General features: G+C 45.4%; 1 protein-coding gene across 1 annotated transcript in view; it reads right to left on the reverse strand.

Moving 5' to 3' along the window:
* The window catches only part of FGF12 (fibroblast growth factor 12), a 102,251-nt gene that overhangs the window by 60,427 nt on the left and 14,381 nt on the right, over positions 1 to 27,443 (reverse strand). The window contains exons 2-3 of the mRNA XM_068406414.1: positions 18,761 to 18,871; positions 10,514 to 10,617 (exon numbers count right to left, since the gene is read on the reverse strand). Of these exons, the coding sequence (XP_068262515.1) occupies positions 10,514 to 10,617; positions 18,761 to 18,871 (215 nt within the window). The remainder of the gene's footprint in view (positions 1 to 10,513; positions 10,618 to 18,760; positions 18,872 to 27,443) is intronic.

The following is a 27,443-nucleotide window of genomic DNA, read 5'->3' on the forward strand; positions in this document are numbered from 1 at the left end:
CAGCTCTGTCAATAGTAGTTATCCAGTGTCAGGAGCAATGGGGAAACCTCTTTGCAGTGCACATGAATCAACTTAGAGCAATATGGGACAACGTGGTGACTCCCCAACCCACCAGAAGTAGGAAACTCCCAGTTTAAAAGGCACACAACATCTGGCACGAATGCATGGGCTTTGAACACCGCAGCAGGCATACCAAGAACTACCCTTCTCGACCCCTGCTTGCTTTGGAGAGATTGCTGCTGGGTGAAGCAACAGCCCAGCATGGCCACTGAGCTTGTGGGAATGTCAGAATTAGGCTAAATCTTGCTCCTCATCTCACTTTGCACGTGCCTAGAAAGTTGGACATTATCTTTCTCGGTGCCTTCTCACCTAACAGCCTTGTTCAAAATCCCTGAGGTTCCATTTTCCTCTTTTCTATTTCATGCTTACAATGATTTAGTGGTGGAAGAGAAAAGGTTACGTGGGAGATTCATGCTGATTTCTATCTCAAAGACTTTAGAGAGGAGCAGACAATCTTTGTTCAGCTGCAGTAATTACTCTGCAGTGCTCCAGACAGCATCTGGGAGTCTGTAACATGTGCATGTGGGCATGCAACTCCCAAGTGCTGTTATCAATAATGCATTTGATGCGCAGCCTTCAGAAGAGCTGACCAAAGAAGCTTCTTATGAAGAGAAGTCAATCCTTCTGTCTTCTCAGGAGGAAAGTGGTGAGGAGATAGGAAGACTTACCATCTTTGTGCCATGTCTTATTTATGTCAAGAGGGTGTTCACATTTCAGAAAGCTTTTAACGTGGGGCTGGTGCCTAGATATGTATTTGGGAGATTAGAGAGCACATTGTGAATATTAAAATACTTTCAGCTTTCTGGGATTCATCTAACTTATAGAAAAGAGCTGCATGAAAGGCTACCATTGTTCCTGAAGCACAGCTCCTCTGCACCACAGATGCTATTATGTATGTCAGAGGTGGCCAGACATCCTCATAGTCTCCTTACTGCCTTCTTGATGGCTGAGATATCAAACCACCAAATTAACCTGTGACTCGTGTGTGCATGTGAGAAATTTATTGATTTCAGAGAGGGACAATTAATTTAAGGTAATTTAAAAGTTTCAGGGCTTGTCAGGCTTTTCCACAGGAAAGTAGCCACCTCCACACAACAAAGGATGCAATCTGTAGTTCATCAGCAGGGATGAAGGTCCCCTTTTTAATCAAGCAAAAGCTGTAGTGGAGGCCACAGCCATAAGTCTACCTAGCAACAACCCACCAAGGTGAATCTTTTGGTCTGGGTATGTTGTCTGAAACTCACTGATGTGAGATTAATAAAAAGTGGTTAAGGAAAAGGAAAAGGGATAACAGCAACAAGGCAAGGAGCAGAAGCTGTTGGAAGGTGTAACTAAACAGTAAAACTGCAAGCAAGGGACATTAGTCACAAAAGATCAAGCATGTAACCTAATTGCAGGCAGAAATGCGATGATACACCATACAGGGACTAATGGGTACCACTCCAACCATGATTACTTGGTTTTCTAGTCCTATAAGTCTACAAGTCTACAGATGACTGCTGGTGCAGCAGAGTTTCATTTAAGCTTGGAGAACAAGGGCCAGGCCACAAGTCCAAACTCTGCTCTGAACCATCCTGTCTGGGCTCAGCCTCCAGCAAAGCGAGGATCTCCTCCTCCTATTCACGACCCAGAAGAGGCCACGACTACTATCAGAATTTTCAAAATCTCACATTTTCTCATAATCCTGCATCCATGGGGAGGGCCTAAGCCATTGGTTAAACCTTGCTCTGCAGAGGGTTTTGGATGTTTGTTAAACTATCCTGCTCTGTCTGCAGAGGGCCTGGGTTAAAATGAAGTTTTGATTGTGTCAGCAATGATGTCATGTCATCTTTCTGCCAAGGATCTCTAAAGAACCTGCCTGGCCCTGTGGTGTTGGGTGGCAGCATCTCAAAACTGTGGGCCCCAGCCCAGAGCCTCCTGTTCCATTCCAGAGAAAAAACTAAATAAAAAAAAAAGATTTTATAGCAGAACATTTTTAAAGAGCTATTTTAAGTCCAGATTCTACCCAGTTCATTCTTTCATTCAAAATTTACAAGTTGGATAATGTAATTAAATACCGCAGTAATAAACCAGCAGATCGAAAAAACTCAGCCCTTTCCCCTCGGGGCTGACGTTTTCAGCCTTCCATGAGGGCCAGGCATATTTTTAAAACAAACTCAGCCCCTGTGTCAGCGGACGAGGTGGGTGGGGAAGGACAGGCTCTGCCTTTGATGCACACTGCTTTTCGGCTGCCCTCTCACCCACCGCCACAGGGCCAGAATCGGGCTCAGCCTCGGCCAGCACGCACAGAAGACAGACCTTGCAGGGCCTCTTTGCTAACACCTCATACCACGAGGCCAGACGCAAGGACCAGCCATGGCTCGGGAGGGCCTGGAGCGGGTTCAAAGCCGTGTCCTGCCTGCTCTGCTGCCACGATGCCTCCGGGCAGTGCTGCTGGCAAGGTGTCCCTCGGTTCCTCCCTGCTCGCACACAGATTGCAGGCTCCTTGGCACAAGCACGCCGGCCATCCCACGTGCTCCGCGGAGCTGAGCACGCTGTCAGCATGCAACACATCACAGCAGTGACTGGCTGCCAGTAGCACGAACAGATCCCTCCACCCTGCCCGCAGCTTCACAGATGAATCCATGGCAAGAAAAGCTGGGCAGATATGGAGCTTTCCTTGAAGTATGGAGCGGCTCTTCCAGAAGAGATGCCAGAAGAGGCAACTGAAAGTGGCTGGTAATCCCCAAGGCCCACGTCCCTGCGGCTGGGGAGACTGGGGAGCACGGATTCCACAAAGCATCAAGGTGCAATTTCAGTACTTTGCTGAACTGGATCTTGTATACAGACATTTCAGCTCCTCAACCATAACTCCCACCGAGCACATTTACTGCACCAATTTCAGGAGGCTCCTGTGGGCTTTGTGCTATGTAACTATAGGTGACAGAAGCCAGCCCTATATCTTGGGACTCATGGGAACTAAAAGCTATTGGACCAGAACCCAGTTCCCGTGATTCAGAGACTTAAAGAAAATTATTTTTGCTTTGCAAGTGCTTAGTCAGGACAGTACCCTTTCACGGCAAAGCAGGGATGGTTCAGGCTCCCCTCCAGGCCTTTTTGCTACAGTACAGTATGCTACATTCCCCACAGAGTCAGCCAGTCTGGCTTGAAATAGCCCAGGTATTTTGAACCTCTCTCCCTTTCTTCTGGAAAACCGCATTACAGCCCAACAATGTTCTCCATTTTAAAAGTTTTCTAGCACTTGGCTCCCAGTTATAATTACATGCACACAGTCAGTAAGGTTTTTTCCTTGGGTTTCTTAGCCTATGACTGTCGTATCTCCTGCTTTTGCCTCTAGAGTCATTAGTCACTGTTTGGCAAAGGCATACCAATCACTAGTTTTATCCATTCTATATTTGAGTTTGGTGTTTTCAGAAAGAAGATCCGAATCACTTCATTAACACACACCTGACCTCAGCCAAACATGTTCTTGCTCGAAACTTTTCTCATTTCTTCTCATATCAGAGTCCTGGACTCACAAAGTACAATATTTGTCCTCCCTCCACTACAAAATAAAATGTTAACAATAGTCCCACTGTCATCCTTGATATCCTGGAGTTTTGTCTAGGTTTTACTTGTGGAAAACAGACAATGGCACTATTTATGGACAAACCAGACACTGGATAAATGGTATTAGAAACAAGCAAAGCAGACTGGAGAGTTTGAGGAAAAGCAAAATATATAGCCCAGGGAGAGGAGAGAAGAGCTCAGTTACTGGCTGCTCCTGCATCCCCCAGCCAGCAGGATGCAAAGGGAAGGCAATGAAAGGGACTTCTGCTGTGACTGCCTCTCCAGAGAGACATCGTGACAGTCAGCTTTTGGTTCTCGTTTGCTGGAATGAGTGCTCCACTCACACATCATCTCTGCTAACTAAGGGCTTCCCTGCACAGTCCTATCCCTCAGCCTAGACATTTCCTATAGCCTCCTTCCAAAACCCAACTCTAACATTGCATTGCCATTGACCATCCGGCTTCAACCTCATCATTTCCCCTACAGTGGTTAATTGATCACACAATGCACAGGAGAAAAAATGGGCAAGCTCTATGCAATGCTACTGCTGCTTAGGACCTGCTCCAAAGACTTCGGCTACATGCTTATCTAAGGTTAGACTGCATGTTTGGCCTCAAGGAAATCAGGAGAAGGAAGGCTGTGCAGAAGATGGCAGCTACGACTGATTCATCTCTGCAACTTCTACTCTTGCTTTCCAACCCCTCCCCGCCAGTGTTTTACCCTCCTCCCCCTTCCACACTTCAAGGAAATCATGTGGGATCAAAATGCTCAACCAAAATCTAAACATTTTGTTCTCATTTTATTAGGAACGGTAAAGCAATATAAAACACTCTGAAGTTCTTTCAAAATGGGAATCTGTAATGTTTCTTTGGGGAAGTGTCAAAATGAGATGAGTCAGCACCACTGGAGCATTTTTCCCCGATTTTCTTTCAAAATGAAATTTCAGCAAAAGATCATAATGCATCCCAATACTGACAGACCACTGCTCAAAGGGGAGTGTCCCATCCCCGCTCCTCCAGCTGGCATTAAGTGGAACATAACACATTCCTAAATATCCTGCGCAACGAAGGCTAAGAGAAGGCGCTTCTTATTGAAGCATATGTATTCTTTATAGTATGCACTGCTATCATATACAACAATGAACAGCTAGCTAGGAAAGCAGGATTAGGTCCTGCTGTTACCGATTTTGTCCTCTGAACCATCTCTTGCTTGAATACTTGAATAGGTGAAAGCTAAGCCTGACCTAACTCATCCCAGATGTCAAAACAAGGTGCAGAGCAGCACCCTCCCCATGGGAGCCCCACCATGGTGCTGTGCTATGAAAGTTCAGGGAATACCAGTCCCTCAGCAGGATGTCAGATGGGAAACCTGCCCAAAAAAAAAGCCACAGTATTGCACTGTCCCAGCTCTCCTTGTCTAACGAGCAGTCCAGGAGGTCCTGCCAAGTGAGGTCATACCCATTTCCAGCTCTTACAACATCCTGAATAACCCCTGAGCTGGTATGGGCCAGCACTGGGCCTGCCCATCTTGCACCAGTCACACAGGATGGGGTGAAAGGAAAGCTGGACCATTGAAGAGCTCCCAAGAGCCAAGCAGAGCAACGTGGGTGGCAGCACCTCACTGAGGGAAAAGGGACCACTTTGCTATTGATAGCTGTGTTTACAAGTTTCCATGCTACAAGGGTGGCATGCCAGGGTGTCTGCCAGGAGCTGTATTTTAGGAACATTCGATGCAAGGCAGGAATCTGCTCCCAGGGGCTGGTTCTCCTCGGCACAGCTGCTTCCCTGCGCATCCATTTTGTTCCCTCAGTATGTATGAATAAGCCAGGGGACAGAAGGAGTTTTACAGCTCCCAGTTCACGCCTTCATTCAGCAAGCCCCTTTAAACAACAGCCAGTGAAGAAGAGCAGATACTCTGGAGAGAAATTAAAAGCACATTACGTTGGGCTCCTGCTGTGCTTTGCCTTTGGAGACATTTCTCTCTCTCCACTGACCTGGCTCCCTAATGAGGCAGTAAACTAGGGAATCCCCCCAGCAAGTGTGCTTGCTGGCCAAGTGTGCAGAAGGGAGATATTCAGGATACCTGCCTGGCCTATCTGTACTTCTGACCAAACCAGCTAGCACCACTGGAGGTCAAATAGGAATTAAAGAAATGGCATTGGCAGGAGCAGGTTTAACACCCCAAGACTATTAGGGGAGAGAATACAGTATTATTGATTCCAGCCCCTGACCTTGAAATGATGTAAGAATGCAGCAACCCTAGAGGAGTTGTAGCAAAATAGTTAAAGCATTGCAAGCAGATTAAAAAAGTACAGTTAATACACAGACTTCCCCAGATGCTTGTTTATTATTATGCAAGACATGTTTATTATGCAAGATGATACAGCAGGAAAAAAAAAGCAGAGAAAAAGAAAATGCAAAGACACACTGAGCTCTTAACATGACTTGGGTTTTTCCAATGCTGTTTAGATTTTTTTTTTTGGTGCATAATCATTCCCTTATTAGCAGGAACCTTTGAAGTGATTCAAGCTCTAATTTCAGCATTTCAAACTCTCAGGTTTATACTGTAAAACCATACTGAGCTCTCATAAGTGACCCATTTTTTTCCTCTGTGTTCTGTATCTCTGCTAGGGTTTTCTCAGTCTTTCCAATAAATTATGTATCACGATTTGCCATTTCAAAAATAATTAGAATTCTGAGTTAAACAACAAGGAATATCTGAGAGCAGTACATTTTAGAAGAGAAGTGTTACGTACTTGGGGCAAAACCAATCCCAGCTGTAAAGCCACTGATTTATACATATCATCATATTGAGAGCGGCAATTTCAGTGTACTTGGAGTGACTGGGTGGGCCAATGGAGGCTCCACAGCCCCATGATGAGCATCTGCTCCAGGAGAACCAGATTTACCTCTCAGGAAAAACACTTCACAGGCCCTCCCCTCCCCACGTCCCTGTGAGTTGATGCAGCAGGGGTAATGGAGAGAAAGCTGGGCACCGCAGAGAGAAACTTCACAGAGAAAGGTTACACAGGAGTAGGAATTAATTTGGTGGTGGAACTACTAACTCCAGACAGAGACAGGAGAGCATGTTCTGTGTCTTCTCCTGTTACGATAAGGCTGTAAATTCACTGGAGCAGGACGTACCTCTTTATTCTGTGTTTCCCTCTCCTCTGCAACAACCAGCCTTTGGTCTCAGCTTCCCAACTGCTAAGGCAGCACAAGTGATACCCACTGCCCTTCATGCATTCTGTATATTTTAACTTTGGCATAAAATGCTAACAGTGGATCCTCAGGAGAGCCATGTCACTCCCTAGAACAGGTGTTGATAAAAACCTTCATGCACCATTAGGGAATTTAGAGCTGCTCTACATTACAAGAAATCAAATGGGAACACACCAATGACTCTGCAAGCTTGCTGTGAAGACAGTGTTTTACATCCTACTGTCTGCAAAGTCAGGTGCCTCAGACCAAGATCTGATCTACTTGACTACTAAGCATCTAATTCCCCACCAGACCTCAGAGGTAGCAATAAGCTAGTCTGGAAAAAAAAAAAATCAGGTATCTAGTGTAAGTAAACAACACACAAAAGTCATAAACAGCTGCTTCCCAAGCAAAGAGGCTTTGGCATCTAATGCATTTAGGCCTCTGAAACTGGTTAGGGATATACAGGTGGCTAGGGATATACAGGTGGCTTCAGCCCAGCAACCCAACCCCACACTCTCCCTACCCATCCTTAACTGAAGAGATGCAGAAACTCATTGCTAAAGGTGTCAATGTGGCCGAGTACACAGGAGGGTCTTGCATGTTTCTACAAAGAGCCTTCTCACCAAGTTTGGCTTTAGAGGATCCCACTCAGCCCTGCTTTTGTGCTGATCGGCACCAGGAAGACTTTTTCCAGGGGCTGGTTATTCTAAACACATTCATTCAAGAGCCCATTGGCCCAAACTCAGAAGGGGCTGGCACAAACCATCTCTGAGACCAGGCTGATAATAGCTTCTGGTTTGATCCAGGGCAGAGGATGTCAGCCAAGGTCTCAGCTGACGCACACAGATTAAATATCACCAAAACAAACTACCACCAAACAAAAACAAAACAAAGTAATGATGTGTTCAGTTACAGCCACAATCTGGGCTCAAGAGGAGGAAAGAAAAAAACAAAAAACTATTTCCCTGGACAGTTGCATTTTATCTGAAAGCAATCCTGGGCCTGAGGGTGTTACAAGAAGTCCTAGCAGGGCTAGGCCTGGGACAGACAGCAGGGGAAGCAGCCAAGCAGCAGAAAAAGTTCATTTATCAATGGATCTGCATGAGTGAACAATACCTATGGGGAATATTGACCTTTTTTTTTTTTTCCCCAGAAATCCCTCAGAAAAGGGTAGTGAAAAACACAGGTACATGCACAACACCAAAGGAAACTGGCCTGAGATAGAGCAAAGCTGTAGTTTAGGGTCTGCTCAAAGGAACAGGGACAACATGTCCTTTGGTGTGGGCAGCAATCAGGGCCAGGCGGCATGGCCAGGGGCCCTGCTCACCCCAGAAAGAAACAGACTGTCAAGTCCTGCCAAAGCAATTCTCCAGCAGTCTTTGAGACTGACACAGCCATGCCAAATGTTGGCTTGGAGTGGGATCCCAGCACCACAAAGAAAACTGCAGCATCCAAAAGAGACTGCTTGAACAGGCCGAGCTCTTCTCAGCCATATCCAGTTCTCTTATAGGACCCTGGTCTCATCCCTCATCTTCAATGCTATGAGTGGCTTGACTCACACTCGGTTATCCACAAGTTTTCTTTTTTTCTTGCCTTGGGGTCTGCTCCAAAGCACAATGTATTCATTGATTTACTGCTGTAAGAAAAGAGCTACCAGTCAATGGAAGAAGAAAACTGGGTCCAGAGACCTCCATCTCCCTGGATTAGAGATGTGCCAGTAGCATCCATTTACTGCAAGCAGAAACCTTGCATCATGTTGCTGAAATGAACAGTTTAACTCTGATTACTTCAGAGCTGAATGCCATCAAGCCATGGCATGTAATGAGGTCCACTTCATTAAGCAGTGGCCATCATGGTGCATCCTTAGCCTTCCCTGATTAACCTTCCTATTTAAGATAGGCACACTTGCTGGGAATAAGTAGGCCCCATTAAACCACCCTCATTTGAATACATGTATGATCCGGTGTCTTTTAGGAAATTTCATGAGACTAGCAGATACGTTTCCTGGACGCGTGTCTTCCTGCTGCCCACCACCTCTTGGTATGTTCCTCCCACCCTCTGCATCATCTCACTACTGCTAGCAAGACATCCTTTTCTCTGCATCAGCTCTAATCTGTCCAGCTCTCCATTCCTTTTGCCTGAGCCCCACACCTTTCCCTCCCCTGCACTATTTGTTCAGAAAATGCTACCCCTCATTGCTCCAAGAAGACACACCCAGGTTGGATGTGGCTCTGTGACACAAGCTGCTTTCCTGCAGCCCTCATTTAGAGGGCACCGGTGGTACGAGGAGCCTCAATGCCGGGCCAGGACCCCTTTATGCCCAGCACTGAACAAACACAGTGCAAGATGTCAGTCCTGACCCCCCGACTATGTGCCTAGAGGGAAGCACACACGATAATGCAGTACCACATCATGCTTGGTATTACCTTTAGGACTCCGATAGCTTTACAAAAGAGGTGGTTTTCATTGTTAGTAAACTGATGTAATTTATTTAGAAGCAGTCATTTATGTTCACTGGGCTATGAAAGAACAGGAAGCGTCTGGCATCCACAGAGATCCAGATTGATCTCTCTGTCTCTTCTTGACAAGCAGCCAGTTTTGAGACTTACCTCACCAGGCATACTAACACATCCACTTGCTGTTTTCTACCCTGAGCCGCTGGGGAGACAGAGCTTTGTTACCTCCCAAAGCAAAGGGGGAAATCCCAACCATGTGTGTGCTTTAAAACTGACCAGGAATGAAGAGAGATGGTAAGAGTGAGGAAATATTGTGTAGGAGCAACTTGGACTGTTGTCCTTTCAGTGGTCCTATCTCCAATTTCACGTATGCTTTTAAAGCAAAGTAAATGCCTGGACAAGAGTAGAATTGCTGCACTGTAAATTTACACAAAGGCAGATGATATTAGAATCTCAGCTATACACTTTAAAGATATCATAACTACAGAAATGAGAAGTGTATTATTAACTACCACTTTTTACTATGTAAAACTAGAGCAAAGTTATTTGAAGCATAAAAAATTCTGGCAAAGGGCTGCCATATTTAATAAATCACTGAATCAATTATTCACTGTGAAAATCAATTACTTCAAATGAGAATCTTATGAATAACCTCATGCCCTTTCATGCCATCTAAGAAAGTTATAGGGGAATTAGTCAGTAAAAAATGCCTCACTTATCTTTCATGTGCATTAAAAAGACCACACAAATACAGGGAAATTGTGCTCTGCTGAAGCACTCTGCCAACAGAACAGTCCAGAACCATTTTAATTAAGTCAGTGTATTGCTATGAATTTACACTGCAGTCAAAAGCAGAGTATGACCCACTGGGGCACCACCTATGATCAGTTATCTGGGCACAACTCAGAAGCAATTCCATTCAGACCGTGCCATTTCACAAATGTGAAACCAGAACATAACCAGCCAACCACACAACCTCCTCTGTAACGTGACCTACATTAAGTAACTACTCAAAGGAACACAAAATGTATCTTCATGGGTCAGGAAATACTGCCAAAAATCTCCGTGAAGACACTTTGAAGTGAATATTGCATGGCCTCGCAGCAGCCCCCCGCCCATTCCTGCTTTTAAAGGTTTGCTCATACGTGACCATTTTCAGAAAAAGCTGCAAGTCCCAACGCAGTCTCCTCCCTCCAGCCTACAAAACCAAACCACTCCAGGACCCCAACAGCGCAAAGTACTTACTGAGCTGTAGAGATATCCCTCAGCGTTCATGGCAACATACAGACCTGCCTTCACCCCTTGAATTGCCACCACGCGAAGACCCACAGGAATTAGATTGAAAAGGGCTGCGGAAGGAAAAGAAAAGCACAGGTTATGGAGACATCACCCTGCGTGGCCACTGCTGCTTTTTGCCCAAGGGCTAGCCCACCCCACACCTGGCTCTTAACAAAAGATATTGAACTAGAATCAAAAGTCCTGCTTCCAGCTACAGGAAAGGTCTGCAGCCTTGGGGCCAATGCTGAAAGCAAATTTTTAAAAGTACTGAATTTGGCTGCCTTCCAGAAGCCTTAACACACCCATCAGTCTGTCTGAGCACTACCTTTGCAATGCCAAGCGCTCATATGTGCACTCAAGCTAGCACATCTCCATGGCTTTCTGTGGGCCTGCAGAACTGTGGTAACTGCACATGTACAGGTCTTTGCCCGCGGCAAACGTAACAACACAACTTAGTTTAGTTCACTCTGAAACAGATTTGAGCCTAGTCACACTTTCTTGCATTTGCCATATGCTAAAAGAGCATACAGACAGCAACCACGGCCAGAAGGATGCAAATGGACCTGACTGTGTGCCTGCCCCTGGGATCCCTGCTGTCAAGGGAATGAAGAAACTCAGGAGGAGATATTGCTCCACTCCAGGACCAGAGCACTGCTCCTCGTTCAGAAGCAGCAGTAGACAGGACAGAAGAGGACAAGACCTTTCAACACTCAGTTTTGCTGCAATCTTACTGATTAAAGCATTGCAACCACTTCCTCCCAATTACTTACTTCATTGCTTGATTCCAAGTAGGCCCTGTATCTCATTGAAAGACCTTTCCTGTGAGCACACACATTAATGTACAGTCAGGCTTTTGCTATATTTCTAACAGAACAGGCCCAAAGAGGAGAGGACTGTCACCATTGACAGACTGAGCACTGAGGTACTAGCATGGCTGTGTTCCCACTGAGAGTTATAGGACAAGAATATCCAGATGTGTAGGACCTCTTGTGCTTCAGCTTACAAAGAGTTAACTAGCCCCTGCCCCAGGGAGCTGAGGCTATGGAAAGATGGGCACAGGGCTGTGCAAAAACATGAGCACAAACACAATGAAAATACTTCACTCCAGGTGTCTTCCTGCACAACTGCCCTGAAACAATAATATTTTTCCTGGTTCCCTAGTCACTAGGTCAGACTTCCACTTCCACATTCATGAAGCATTTCTTATGGCTTTTTAACACACTTACTTATTAGCAAAAGCCTGCTTAAAACTTCTCAACAGTGTTGGGGTGTTCAAACTAGCCCAGGGGGGACCTGTTAACGGGCAGAGTGCAGAGGAAAGACTGACAGAGCATGCAGCAAAGCATTCTTATTTTCCAGCTGACCGTTAAGGACATCATCCTCCAGCTGATTCATTTTATAGATCATTTACAAAGTTTTGTGGCTGACACATCAAATTGGAGCAAGTACAGCACAAAGGGGCCTTCACGTAACAGCTGTAGGAGAAAGAGTCCTTCTCACCGTGCCATCTCCCAGCCTCTCCTTCCCTGGGAGATGGGCCACTTCTGATTTAACATTAGCCCTGAAGGATAAAGCAGGTTTTGCTGAAATAGCCTATTCAAAATACTATAGCTCCTCAGGCCAGGACAGTGTGAATCCTGGTATGATGGAACGGAATAGAGTCCAGCTCAACATCAACCCCCCACTCCGAGAAGACTGGTTAGATGTGCACATGCCAGCTAATGCATGGATATAACTCAGCCACAAGATACTTTCCAAGAACCTCCCTTATGTGCAGCCTGTGAATTATTGCAGAGACGAGGAGACATAAGTCTGTTTCAATTCCTTTCCAAAGGAAAAAAAAAACATTTCTAGACAACATGCAAAGAAAGGACGGGGCGGGGGGGAGGGAAGACTCAAAACTGTAGCTTAATTCTTTCCTTGCAGCCAGTGGTTCAGACTACAAATTCTGAACTGAAGTCCCAGGACCCACACAATTTCTAAGAGAAAAAGCAAAGCCCAAAGGGTGTGTGAAATGTCATGGGAAACTGGTTACGTTTGACCTAAGCTCTTGGTGGATTGGATTAAAGGTCAGAGATGGATACCTTTTCAGAAGTAAAACTTGAAAAAAGCACAGCAGACAAAGTCACTTTGCTCAAGGTACCTAACAAGTGCCGTTGCTAAGCTGATTTCAGAATTGTCTCCAAAATGGGGTTCATGAATCCCATTTACAATGGGGATGTAAATTTTTTCTCACTCAATTCTCTTTTTTCTCACTCAGTTCCCAAGGAAGACTGGATGACTCCCCTCTGTGAGCTGCCTAAAAGGGAGGCAACCCCCAGTTTGGTGAAAAGAAGCCTACCGTCAGCCCCTTTTCATGCCTTTAAGCACCATATTCAGTAAAGTATCAAAGTGTGTGTGCTGAAGTCTCAAAGCCCGTGCCTTTATTTATGTGATCTTGGGGGAGGACGTCAACAGAAGTATTTGGCAAATGAAGTCCAGCATGGGTACTGGTCAGTGAACAACCGAAGTCAAGGACGGCGCTACTCTGATGCTGTCTCCAGATGAGACAAACACACCCCAGTGCAGCTACTCAGCATTAAAGAGCTGCATTAGAGTACAGTTCTACTGTTGAAAAGCTCACTAACCAAGGCAAGCCTATACTTCTATCACTTTCTCACTACCATGAAGGTCTAAAACCCTCTGCAATTAACAAGTCTATTTATAGGCAATTCCCCTACCCTAATTTTCCCCCCACTGAAAAATGAAGCATATTACTGCTAAAAATGAAACAAGATGGGCATAATCATTCATTCCCTACAGCCAATTTGTCTTGCATAGAAAACTTGTGACAGACCACTGAAAGCATTCATTAGGCAGCGAGGTGATAATACCCAGAATTAGTGGGTGAGAAGTTCCACTTGGAAGCACCCACATCTCTAAATCTCTCCCTTTCCACCTCTACATGCTAAGGGAGCACAGGAACAATCCTGTTGTGCCCTGTGTGCAAGACCACTGCGAGTTCCCAAACTCCCTGGGACTCTGCTGCAGACCATGACAGCAACACCCACAATCACGGCTTTTAGGCACGGCAGAGCATCTCCTGCATCATACTGCAGAGGAGGGGAGCAAGTGGGCAGGCAAGCAGGAGGATATCCATCTGACAGGTAACTGACAGCCAAAGAAGTTTTAGGAAGCAAATGTCTTCCTCTATTGAGAAAGTGCTTTGGGTCAATCAAAACTTTGTAAATTCTCAGAGCTGTTTCTGCACTCAAATCTAGAGAGATCTTTGAAGAAGTTCAAGCCTTTTGTTATCATGCTTCCAAATGCATATTTAATCTTCTTTTAGAAGAGATTTCAAAGCTTTTGCATTCTTACAATAAAGCTTATAGAAGTCAGGGAAAATCCTCAACCAACCTTGAAAGCAAGACATCTAATTTTTTTGTCAGGAAAAAAAATTCTTAATGGTTAATGTGAAACAGCAGATTTAGAAATGGGGAAGAGGGTGAGCTGTGGTCAAGTAGGACTGGCCACAGGGTGTGCTGATGTGAAAAAGAAAATTTAACAAATGTTTTTAGAACTCTTTCTCCACTGCAAATGGTAAATTTTCCATGCCATCTGCAACTGCATGAAATGGGCATGCTCTTTTACTTCATGGGCAGAAAAGAGAAAAAATTAAGACATTGAATATTTCTGCATATTTTCTTTCATTACATTTTACCATTTTCAACCATCAGTAGATTTATACCTGACCCTGTTTACTGATGATACTACTTTTAGCACGCTCCACTCCTAAATCCTTTGGCCATGAGTATGTTGTTCACTGTTATGTTATGGCAGTTTATCAGCTGAATACCATGTTTTTAAAATCTGAACGCACACTTGGCTATGAGTCTGGGCTAACTTATTTACAGAAATGGAAAAGTAAAGCAAGACATGCTATATAGAAGATGTGGTCCATATGCTCAGCTGATTTAAACACTAGTAAGTCAGAGAAGCTAAACTCATTTATACCAGGTGATGCATTGTGGAGCAGTACATTTGTGCTGTGCATAAGGAAGACCTAATGGAGGATGCAACAGGCAGCCTCAGTGCACCATGAGATGGGGAGGTTTAAGAACCTAAGGAGAGTGAATAAGGCTGCTAAGATATCAAGAGGCTGTGGTGCAACACATATGAGAGAACAAACTGAGGGAACTGGGTTTGTGTAGCTCAAAGAAGGGAAAGCCAGAGACAGACTCTTCTCAGGGGAACACAATGAAAGGACAAGAGGCACTAGACAAAAGTCTCAGAAAGAAATTATGACTGCATATGAAGAAAATTCTCCACAATGAGAACAGTGCAGCACTGGAACCAGAAAGGTTACGAAGATATGGAAATGGCTCATTCCTGGAGACATACGAAACAACTAGACAAGGCTCTGCACAGCTGAAGATAACCCAGCTCCAAGTAGGATGTTGGACTGGAGTCCTCCAGAAGTTTCCCCAGTCTTAAACTTTTTCTGTTTCTGGCTGGAAAGCTTTAAACGATATCCTAGATATGCTGGGCTGTTTCCACCTGGTCAGTACAGTTGATCTATCCCTTATATTCTGTCCATTTGCTGAGGCTTTTCAGACATTCAGCAGGATTATGCTGGCAAACAAGTCCATTTGCTGTCATGAAGAAGGGGCATTACCCTGCTCAGCCCAGGAAAGAGCAATAACAACACAAGCATTGACAGCAACAGTCAGCCCTGAAAGACTATTTGAGATCACCAGAGTTGGAAGGAAAAGATACTGCCCCAAATTCAGGTTCATATATAGCATTACTAAGAACACAGACAAAGTTTGCACTCACAAACCGTGAAACTGCACTCCAATAGGAAAGAAAATTATTCATATATCCCAATGCAAGCAGGCAGAGAATCTGTCTGCTTGCTTACATTAAGATGGCGTGCCTTTAACTGCATGGTATAAGGAACAGATGTCCCAAGCGCTGTTTCGCAGGAAGCTGGCTGGATGCCCATTCAAATGCCATTAGAACTTGGCTTCTGGGTTTGGGGCTTTTTTTTTCTTTTTCTTTAAGTGAGAGGAGGTGGAAAATAAATGCCATCAGCCTCTCAAGAACACACATAAAATGGGCACCAGATAATTAATTTTAAAAATTGCTTAAATATTAGCAGTTCCTCTTATATAAGTAACTGGATTTTTATTAGAACTTTTAATTACACCAGACGCATCCGAGGGACATGTCGTGTCTCATTTTAAATGTTTATTTTGCCAGAGTAAACCAACCTAATGTATTCCATGAAAATTAAGCTTCCTTTCATAATGCTAATTTGAATAATCAGTGTGCAGCTACAAAACGCAGAGCTGATGTATAGAACTCAATGTTCACCGTGTAGTTAACTGTGCTAAGATGGCTTCTGCATGGAGAAAAGATGGTCATCCCCACATCCAGGGTGGGGAGGGTCCTGCTCTGGCCATCAAGATTGCCCTTCTCTGCCAGTGGATGTGAGTTAACCAACCCTTCTCCAGGGATAGGGAAATATTATTTATCTAATCTTTGATGAGTTTTGCCCTTGCACAGAAATACTGTACATACTGCTGACTGGCTGGTCAGGAATCTTCTGGAGAAATATTTTAAAACAGAAAACATCAGTGGAGTGAATCTGTAAGCTGTTCACTTAGACAAGTGAGTTTTGACTTTTCTGGTCAAAAATTGAGATGTTTGGGGTAATAGAAAAGGGCAAAATACTCAGTGTGCTTTATTTTGGCAGTTCCAAAGTGAAAAATGCTATTTTGTTTTGCAGCTATAACTGGAAGCTTCATATAATACAAAATGTTAACTCAAACTGAAGATTTATAAAGGAGAGTCTGTGGTAAAAAGTTAAACAAAACTGAATAATGCATATTCTTCATTTAATTTTCAGAAGCCAAATATTATCGGGTTGGATTTTTTTTCTCTTTTGATATCCCCCTCTTTTGAGGTCAGCGAATGGGGAATTCTTTGGCCTCAGTCTTCTCTCAAAAACTTCAAACACCCCATATATAGACTAAACTTTCCAACATAGCCCATGACTTTGAGCAAGTGGCTTGGCACACTTCAGCTAGATGCCTCCTGTCCCACCAAGCTGCCAAGGCAGGGCTGCCATCTCACCAGATAAATTTACGCTCTAGAAGTGCCCTTCAGCCCATCTATTTCCAGTTAAGAAGACTGGGTGGAAGTGGCTCACAAGTAGTCAGCACCCTGCCGATCCGATCTCTAACACTTCCAATACGATACAGAAATAAGAGCTGTTTGGACAATTGGGGCCCAAATCTCAGTCATGGGGACTTCAGGAGGTTCCCCTGCACCCACCGAGGTGCAGCCAGAGGCAGCTTCCCTCGTCTCCCCTGCCAGCCTGAAATATTGCAGAACTGCTCTTACATTTTATTCTCCTGTGCTGTTTACCTAAATTCATCTCTGCTTCCACTTAAGCCCATTAATTTGTTGTTCAGTCCTCATTGATAGATGAGGGTAATGAATCCCTGTCATCTCTAGCAGCTCTTCCCATGTCCTTGACAAAGAGGTGTCCAATGGGATTTTCTGCAGATTGAGAACATCCTATGTCTTCTTTCTTTAAGAAAAAGCAGCTAAAACAACCCAACATTGGGTCATTACTCATCCACTAAAGCCCACTGAACTCATCACGTGTTGGTGTCTGCCTGAAGATCACAAGGCCAGATTCTTCTTGCAGGAGGAGACCTGCTCAAACTCTCATGGAGTAAAAGTGGGTGTGCAGAGGTCTGCATATTCTCCTGCTCCAACATAAATTAGAAGCTGTGTCATTGCAATCTGTGGTATTTAGTTTGTTCAAGACTAGCATATGAAAAAGGGGACTAAAACCTGACACAGCATGCTACAAGCTAAGTTTCTGGTGAATGCAGCCTCTTGGGTCATTTCACAAGGGCTTGCCAGCCTCCTGCAATTTCAGTTGCCATATTCTCAAAGCTCCTCTCTCATGCACTGCTCTGCACGTGGACCCAGCCCTGAGCTGGCTGCAGCAGAGCAGCCCCACCATACACAACACTCCTGTCACAGCACCCTGCCAGCTTCTTGGGGAAGAGGCAAACATCATGGATGTGGGGCTGCAGCCACCTTGTACCCTTGTCCAAGCACACTTTCACAGGACAACATCCATGCCCTGCTACGTGCACTGCACCATTGCAGACATCCCTCACCTGCAGCCCCGGCCCTGCCTCCAATCCAGCTAGGAGCTTCTTTGCGTTAGAACAAGATTTGTCCCTAAATTAAGTAGGTTCCTCCTTTCACAAAGTACACTGAAGTTTGCTTCTGTCAATACTACCACAGAGGTCAACTTCTCTTCATCTCTAGTAATGATTGGGAAGACACTTTCAATGCTAGACGGGCTAGCTTTGATGTCCCTTCAGCAGTGGCATGGGGAGCTTCAAACCAACCCAGGACGACTCAAATCAAGACTTGAGTCCTGCTCTGTTGATGCAGTTTGTGGCACCAAGGATCTGAGCTTATCACTGCCCCTTCAGATGCATCAGTCTGAGGCCTATGAAATGAAGAGATCCTGTAGAAAATATCTTTAACCTTTTGAGAAGCCTTGGTATTGACAAAACTACTCTTTTGCAAAAGGAAGATTGGCTACTGCCTTGCATTTATTTGAACCAATATGGTTCCTGCACATGAGCATCATTTTTAAACCTACATGGCTCTGCTGCACTTTGCTGTCCTTTGTTGGAAAACATGAACCCAGCCCCTTTGGAAAGGTCATTTGATACCCTAAGCCTTGACACTAACCTCAAAGTACTAGACTTTAGTGAACACCTGGTTTTCTTCAGCCTGGAAATTCCTGATGCTTGCTGAATTTTTCAGGATAAAATAGTGAAAACAATATTCTCCTCTTCTCCTTGGAGAGAGAATTCCCAGTATCCTTTACCCACATGGCATGTGTATAAATATAATCTCCTTTCTCTTCTGGCAGCAATTCAAATCATGGGTTTTATTCTCCACCCCACCCAGATGGCAGTTACAGAGTCAGGGCAGGAGGGAAGAAGATTGGAGAGGAAACATATGAAATTATACAGGCAAGATTTAAAGGGAAAGGATAGATAGAAAAAGTGTGCAGAAAACCGCTGGCTTCTTCCTAATTTGATATTTTCAAAAATAAAGCTGCACAAGTGAGACCCACTAGGTGATGTATTTGATTGCAATTGGGTTGCGAAACAGGCTAATTTTTCTTACTGTAGTCGCTGTTTTCGTCCTTGGTCCCATCAATTGTACCATCTGGGTGCATCTGCAGGAAGTATTCCTGCTGGCTGAATAACCTTGTCACAATTCCTTTCAGCTGGGGTTCTACAAAAAAAAATAATTATTATTAGATATACCAAACATGCAGCAAGTAGCAAGAGACCCAATTTGCTTGGTCCCCTTTAAGCCCTGAGTAAATGTAGAAGTGCTTGGCAAATAAGACATCTTTCTGTGATTCCTTTCAAGCGTGGTTGTAAAATATTCATATATAAATAGGCGTACAGGCAAATAAAATGGAGATCAGATGAGCAGGTAAAAGGCAACGCATAGCTGGTGCAGTAGAAAGTCACAGATTTATGGAACATCACGTCACTGAGAGTTACCTACCAAATGAAAGCCTTTAGACATCTTATGTATTCTGAATATGCCACTCGTTCAGAAAAATATTTGCTAGCAGTGTTGCAAAGAATTTGCTTATTGTTTCTTATTCTGCCTGTGAAGCCAACTACCTTGCTTTCTGTATGGCTGATTCACTATTGTGCCAATCTATTTAAATCAATGGTATTCTAGTGGTGTAAAACCAAAGGAACTGAGTGCTGAATCAGGCTGCATGAGTCCAACTGCGTGGGACTCGGGGAGCAAAATTCTGAAAGGAACAGATGCACGACACCTCCAAAAATGACTTCTGAAGCATTTATGGGCACCTTAAAACGCCTCTGTTTTAAAATCCTGCATGTTCCTCCCTCTCAAAACACATGCCACACGCTCTGGTAGATGAGAATCACCCTTTGCCTTTAGCAGGGTCCTTTCCCAGCCCCTGTACATGGACTGGCAAGGAGATCCCCTATTGCCTCTGCAACATTTTACACCTGTGCTGATGAGGAAAAGGAAAACACGAAAAAGCAGAAACAATTTGAACTTCACATGACTTAGGTCTGCAGCATTACTGCCTGTCTCCCTGCCATCCAACCGATCAAACATAAATTAAGCAGTCAAAAATAAATTCAATTTTAATCATGCCAGCCTCACAATTTGTCACAGGCATTGCTTCTGAAAGCGAGCTAGCTGGCTACACGTGAACAGACACACTAGCTGGATGGCAGAGACCTTCCTTGCGTGACAGGAGTTTGTAGTTTTATGTGACCACCCACCAAAAGTAAACAAATAAGACCTAGTTATTGCTGGCTCATTAGACAGGAAAAAATCCAGTGTAGCATACCAAAATCTCATCAGCTTCCTGTCTTTCATGTATCTAGTGAGGCTGTTTAATAAGCCATAGTCGTTACATAACTCCAGTCACGTTGTGCGTTAAGTGTTCCCATCAGGAGCCCCCATCTCGAACGATTCTGCACCGCGCTGTATAACTCCCATTTGAGGACAGCACTCCCAGCCCTGCTTCTGCACAGGCAAACCCCCCCGCAGCAAGTGGGGACCTTGGATGCAGACAGGCTGCTGGTGCAAAGGATTTCAGCTTCAGCAGCCCCTCCACCAGCCGGGGGATAGTCAGGTACTATTTCGTAGCTACAAAAGCCACTGAATAAATCAGTGTCAGCTGGTTTCTATGCTGCCTTAAAAAAGTGATTTCATACCAACGAGAGTGTTGTAGACTGCAGGCAGGCTTTCCTCCAGCAAGACTCAACTCTGGGACAGTAAATAAGCATAATTGTACTGGCCATCTACTAAGAGCTAACATCAGTCAAGCCAATATATGTCAAATTGAGACTTAGATGGAGCTAAGTGTTTTGCTTTCTTCTTACCAAAACAAAATATCTATTTTGTTGAATGCAGAAGCTTGATTTAACTTGCTTTTCTAACAAGCATATCAAAGCTAGAGGAAATTAAAAGCTGTATGCTCAGGCACTGATGACTGCACCACCCTCCTCGAGCCTGTCAGCTTCCTCCCTTTTATCTAATACCACAATAGTAATAGCACTAATAGGCACTCTCTGATATGAGTCCCTGAATAAGTCTTAGCCTCATTTTTACTCTCTGGTTAAATTTTAATGTTTAAAGTACTTTGCAAAAAATGGAAGAGCTCCCTGCAGGAGAGATTTAGAAGATGCCCCTGCAGCCTGAGGCTTTCTGTGTGCTGGGGAAGGGGGGAAATCTTGTCTTAAAGCCCCTCAAAGATAAGAGGAGTGGAGATAAAAACCAGTCCTGACCTTTTCCTCTTACCTGGGAAGAGGATTTGGCTAGAGGATAGAAGGCCCTTTCCTTCTTCAGGGTGCAAACTACACCTCAATCGTGCAAATGATTTTGGAAGGACATGAAAACCTCTCCCAATTTTACTAAATAGCCTATTAAATGAAATATAGAGCAAATCTGTTCATCATTAGTAGCTTCATGTCATTTTTAGAGTTTACCCAAACAGCACCTAAAATCCCCTGAGGTCCCCTCACATCCATGCTATAGATGCAAATGCTGTTGCACCAGAAGGCTAAATGTCACCATAGCAAAACATGGAGTAAAGCACCAGAGTCTCTTTTTGTTACTGATCTGACATAAACACAGTCAAGTCTGATGCAAGCTTTAACAACTGTCCTATTCATAATCCCAGGCTTTTCTGAGACAGTGCCTGCCTAGGGACAGGTTGGATGAGAAATCTTATCTTACGTGTGCTTTTTTCCCCGACCTGACCTGGTTATGCTGAAGTTTGAGGCTCACACCCAAACGCAAAGTACAACTCAAGGGGAGCGTATGGCTCTAAGCCATACACAAAACCACCACGTTCCTCTGGCCCTAACACAGTCTGACAGCAGCAGTGTTCCTGTCTCTCCATGCACAGATCTCTTCTGCAGGAGCATCCCTGCTCCCCAGACTAATTTAGGAAGCAGCGCCAGTGAACAAATGCCTTTTCCAGACACCAAAGAGTCAGAAAGCACTTTGGAGATGTACAGATCTCTACTTCTGTGGTTTCTGCATTTTCTCGGGTCTCTTTCTACAGGAGAGAAGCGCTGGTGAGCAGCTGCACCTCTGGGTGCCTAGCTGAACTAAATACAAAAGCAGCGTAGAGATGTGCACAGCCAGGAGTGAGTTCTCTCCTCTAACGCAGAACACAGCACAGGAGGGTTAGGGAGCTGTCTGGGCAATGGGTGATTTGTCTCACCCAGTACAGACTTCTCTACACCTGACCTGGGCTCCCTTTGCATCCCAAAAATCAAGAGACAAGCCAGGCCAGGTCAGTGGGGTCCTGAAAGCACCTGCATCTCTCCACTAATTGTAAAGGGACCAGCTCGAACACAATCAGCTACGCTGGTGACAACAGCCAGCAGAAGAGCTGCTTCCTGCCAGGGAACCTCCAGTCTCATGTCTGGGCATGAAGTGGGATATTGCGATTTGTCATTCATAGAGCACATGGCTGGGAGGCCTACAGACAAAATTTTAGGTGAAGGCAGCTTTGAACAAGGATTTACCCATCTTTCTCCCCAAAGCTCACTACAGAGTTATTACTTGAAGATGGAACTGCATAATCACAGGACAGATCTTTTCCTGCTAGCCCAGAGGCAAAACTCTGCACATGACTTTTAAGAGACTCCCTACTTTTGTCCTATCATATATTTTAACATCACTTCTTTCCATCTACAGAGCAATTTTATCAGTCTTCCAGCACTGCTATCCCTTATGCTGCAGCAATCATGCTGAAAACCTCAGTTTGTAGCAAAATCTCAAAACCAGAATGTCTCCTCAATTAAGGATGGTGGGACAGCCTGGTAAGTTGGAACAGAAGGCAGAAAGACAATGAAACAGACTGAGAACTTTTCACAGTTTAGCAACAGAAGAAAAAAGGAAGAAAACAACCCTTCCCAGCAGGCAATATTCCCAGTGCTTACTGGAGCACTGGGGGCGGGGGGGGGGGGAAGAATTAAAATAAAACCGCACAACCTTGACACTTTTATTTGCGTAAAGTTCCCTCAATGATACTGTTCCAGACTATAATCAATAAGAGAAAGAAATAAAACATAAAAAAAAATGCAGTGCAGATAAGCACAAACCCTGCCACGAGCATTTTTGTTTTATAATTCACAGAGTTTACTAGGAATCAAACTCAAACCTACTCTCTAACCTCATTCTTGTACAGCAAGGGGGACTCAGATCCTCTTGATTTTAAAGGAGCAATACTGCATAATGCATTTTGCATAACGCACTTGGGATAAACCTATTATTCCCTCTCGGGCTCCTCCATACACTCTACTGTTTTGCTGTAGAAACAGCTTTCCCTGAAGAAATAGATCTGAACTAACATGGACAAGACTTCAGCACCAATTTAGCGTCTCCCTAAACACAAAGTACTTCAGAATGGACTTAGGAAGTTATAACTGCCTTGATCCCAAAGAACAGATTAAACACAAGAGATTTCCAGACAGCATGTATTCCCAGTGCAGACCCCATGCTATTAGAATTCTCACGTGATATGCAAAGGGATATTTTTACTCTCATTTTATAAGTAATATTGTTATACTTTAGTATGCTTACTTTAAAAATCCTGTTCTGGTTGCTCATACACAGCTGTTCAGTGCTGGAGAAAGCTCAGTAGACTCTCTCCTTATGCAGTGAGCTCAAATCCTTCAAACAAGGTGCTCCCAGAAGATGCAGGAGAAGATCATGTCCAGGAAGCATCCCCAATGGGCACAGTCACAGTGCAGAACAGACCAGTAAGAGCAGCAGGGAGCAAGAGCTAAGTCATGGCTCTGTTCCTTGCCTGCAGCCTCTGCCAGGCTGGGGGTTTTCCCTAGGCTTGAAGACACGGTCCTCAGCTGATGAGCCTTCTTAGAGCCAGTGACCAACTCACTGCACATCCCCTGAAAAGCATCCTGCTTGCTCCCCTTTCCACAGGCCAAACTTACTAGCTCTGTCTGCCCTGCTTTTAACTTGCTGAGCCCTTTGACACAGCTGAGGCAAACTAAGTCATGATCTGATTGCTAATCTCCTTGTCTCTACTTAAATGGTAATGTGATGCTGCCATTATTCATCTCAGCTGTCCTACTGCTGAGCCTTAAAGTCATCCCAGTTCACCATCAGCTGCTGTGCTTCCTACCTTATTGTACAGCTATACAGTGATTTTTACTCTCCTGGGGCTTGCCAAGGACATCATAGGTGTAGGGTGCTCACACATACTTTGTTTCATCTCCAGGATCATGCTCACAGAAGGCCAGAGGATCACACCCAGACCAGCTACCCCCCAGAGTCATATCCCTCACCCCCAAATCACAGGCATTGCTGAAGGTATTTGCTGTGTGCTATGGGGAAAGGAGCAAGAGCTCTGGCAGGGACACTGGCAGAAATGCTTCTTATCAGAAGTATCGCTGGCTCTTTAATGACCTTTTCTTTCAGTTCTGCTATTTAAGATGACTACGGAACTCACCCCATTAACTGCAAAACAGAGAACACACAAGCAGGGTAATTCCCCTTAATGCAGAGAGGACCTATGAGGTTACGCACCAACGCTGCATTTAGAAAAGCCCCACTGAGGGCACTAACTCTTGCTTATTCTCATCAGCAAAGCAGCAGCACACACACAATCTGGCCACAGAAGCAGCACAAACCCCTGGGTGAGGAACCCTACACTCTCTTCAGCACTGTAGGGTGGCTCAATCCAATCCAAACCCTGCGTTGTGGAAGACCAAGGAACAGGGCACAACACTGCTTTCCAGCTGAGGCTCCCTCCGTAGTGGCAGGCAGCCTGCCACAGCCTCGCAGAACACCTCTCGTTACGGCAACGTGATTACCTGAGGCTGCAGCACGCCAGACCCCGCTTTGCCTTGGGCTGGGAAATGTAAAGGCACTCAACAAGACCCTACTCACAGAAGTCACCTCAATCTGAACTCTCCAAGTTCAGTAGGGATCTCGGAGGGGCTGCTTTTCAGCGATCTTTTCAAAAGATGAAGGGCTCAGTGACCTTTCAGGGATTTGAGCCACTGGCTCCAAGGGTTCCTGCGACTCCCAGCGATGCTCTGGTTGGCAGGCAGGCCTCTGCTCGCGGCTGCTGGTGCAGAACTGCTGCTACATCCACTCCAGAAGCTACTGTGCTGGGTGCCAGTGGTACTCTGAGTCGGTTATGGCACAACCTCTGAAGTTCCAGGGGTTACTTTTCTCCGCACAACAAGCCGCCAAACACCAGAGGACTCTGCTAGCTCCGATGGCAAGCAGCCATTTTATATTCAGCACCCTGCACCGAGGTAGAAGGAAGGTACCTACTGCGTAATTTTGACAGGAGACTCCCCCTTTTGTTTGCTCTCTTTGTCTGCAGCAGGACACGCTCTGACTCAGTGCCTCTGCCCGGCCTTAGCACAGCAGGGCTGGCAGAGATGCCAGCGGCAGGCTCCCGAGACAGCCCCCCTGGTACCTGCTAAGGACACCGGTCTGGCCAAGGGAGGAAGTGTCTCCAGCCCTGATGTGAACCACAGCTGGGCACACTGCTGACTCTCTTCTGTGCCTGCGCAACAGTTTTGCTGAGGATGTGACTGCAAACACAGGACCTGTAATACATCTCAGGAGCATATTTCACCTAAATGTTCTTTAAACATTTGTTTATTTCAATTAAACATTTTAGCCTGGAATTTACACATTCCATTAGTCTTATTTTCCCCCATTCAGGCTGCGGCTGTCATAATGGGAGGCTGATTTATGACTCACCCAACCAGCACTCAAATCCTTAACGCACCAAAACCGGCATTCAAGTTGGAGCGTAAACTGCTCCTAATTTACTTAGATTAACTCCACGTTTAAAGTGCCACCACAGGAACTGCAGTTCCCCTCCCCTGAAAAGGATGGGCTCCAGAACACTCGATAAGCTAAATACTGCAAACACATGCTGATAGAGAAGGGCACAGAAAACCTCCTTCAGAAGTACAGTATTAATGAAGGCTTGTATTACCTCGGCACTAAAATGCATCAGTGAGCTCCACGCAGATTACTATGGTGACAGGCATCAGCACAGAACTCGGGGAGAAAGGGAAGATCAGAAGCTGAGGGAGAAAAACGTTGGGCTTTTTTTCCCATCCAGGAGCTGCTAAATTCTCCAGGGTGTTTGGAGTTTAGATGAAGTAAGTGGCTGTCTCCAATTAAATGCATCACTGTCGGCGTAAGTTTAATAGCTCAACTCACTACGATGATTCACTGAATCCACCCAAACTGGGAAGCTCAGGAGTAACAGCACTTGCGGCTGCGACAGGAGCTGCTGCCCTCGAAGACCAGGAGTGCATTTCTCCCGGCCAAACGCCTTGCCCAGCTCTTCCAAGCTGTGACCATGGCAGAGCGCGAGCCTTTAGCAGACGCTGCGCGGGGCTGTCTGTGACTGCACCTGCGGCGAGTCATGCACGAAGCAGGTCGAAGCCTCCTGAGCAACAGGCAGGGATCCTGTGGAGGACACCAACTGTGTCGCTCAGGTGCAGAGGTAGGAAATCCTGCTGCAAAGTGCTGAGCATTTTCAGCTCCCACAGGAGTCACTGAACACAGAAAAGCGCACAGGCGGAGGCAAGGAGGACGTTTCCCAGCCCCACAAAATGTTCTTCACGGCTTCTGTGGCTAAACTCAGCAAAATTATCCAGAGCAGATGGACATGCTCTGCCTCGAGGAAGCCTACAAGCAGGTGGCCTGGATGGACTGGGCAATGCAGCCTGTAGCATCCTGAGGAGCAGGCAGGGAGAGGGCAAATGACCCACAGAGCCATCAGCGGTGAGCAGCGTTGGTGGGCGTTTGCATTTGGACGCCTCCTCAGGCTGCCCCTTCAGTTTAGATACAGCCATACAGCTTAACACATGGGCACATCACCCAGCCTGTGAGGAGGATGGAGAGATGTAAACACACTGACTGACTGACGCTAAGACATTTATTCCTGAGGTCTGTGACTCTGGGAGCACTGAACAGTTGATCCCAACTCCTTTCTCGGTGATGCAGAATAAAGGCCATGCCCAGCTCCAGTTCACCGTGATTACAGGTTTAGTGTCACCCTCCAATTACAGGGAATTTATTTTGATAAGAAAATTACTCTGAGACAATAGGGCTGCATGGCACACTCATGTATTTACTCATCTCAAGTGCGAATCTCCAGCCAGGTCTAATAACCACAGAGAGACAACTGGTGTTTCCAGGATGCATTACATGAAATAACAGGCTGTGCTGACAGGGATGGCCTCTGTGTTTGAAGGACAAGCTTCCTAAAACGATATTTCCCTAACTCAGAGGGATGATGGGCTCAAGTCGATGACAGCACCCATCAAAGCAATCACCTCCTGCCACCGTCAGTAAGTCACTGGAGCAGAATGGCACCTTGTAGGCAAAAAGAGCATCCAGAGAAGTGATTTCCTTTCCTGTGCTCATGCCTGCAAGGAGGAACAGTAATTAGCCCTCCAGCACTGAGCACAGCTGCCTGCCAGCACCCCTCTACCACGGAGCAGACATGTGCAAAGCTCTGCACTACGCCTGCTTTGTTCTTACAAAGATGAGTCCCTCCAGGGAAGTCTTGTTTCTCAGTTGTAGAACAGGTGGAAAGGATGTGGCTGCACGGCACTCGTGGTCACGCAGGCTCTCCCATGTCCAGGGAATCAGCTTTACACGGATATTAATACAAGTCCGAGGTAAGGGGCAGAGAAAGGAATCATATAAAGCATTGAAAATTGGGGGTGCAACATGGAGCCACTGCTACATGTCTCCCCCAGACCACCGTTCTCCTAGAAGC

Source organism: Nyctibius grandis, chromosome 8 (assembly GCF_013368605.1).
Source record: "Nyctibius grandis isolate bNycGra1 chromosome 8, bNycGra1.pri, whole genome shotgun sequence".
Classification (NCBI taxonomy): Eukaryota; Metazoa; Chordata; class Aves; order Nyctibiiformes; family Nyctibiidae; genus Nyctibius; species Nyctibius grandis.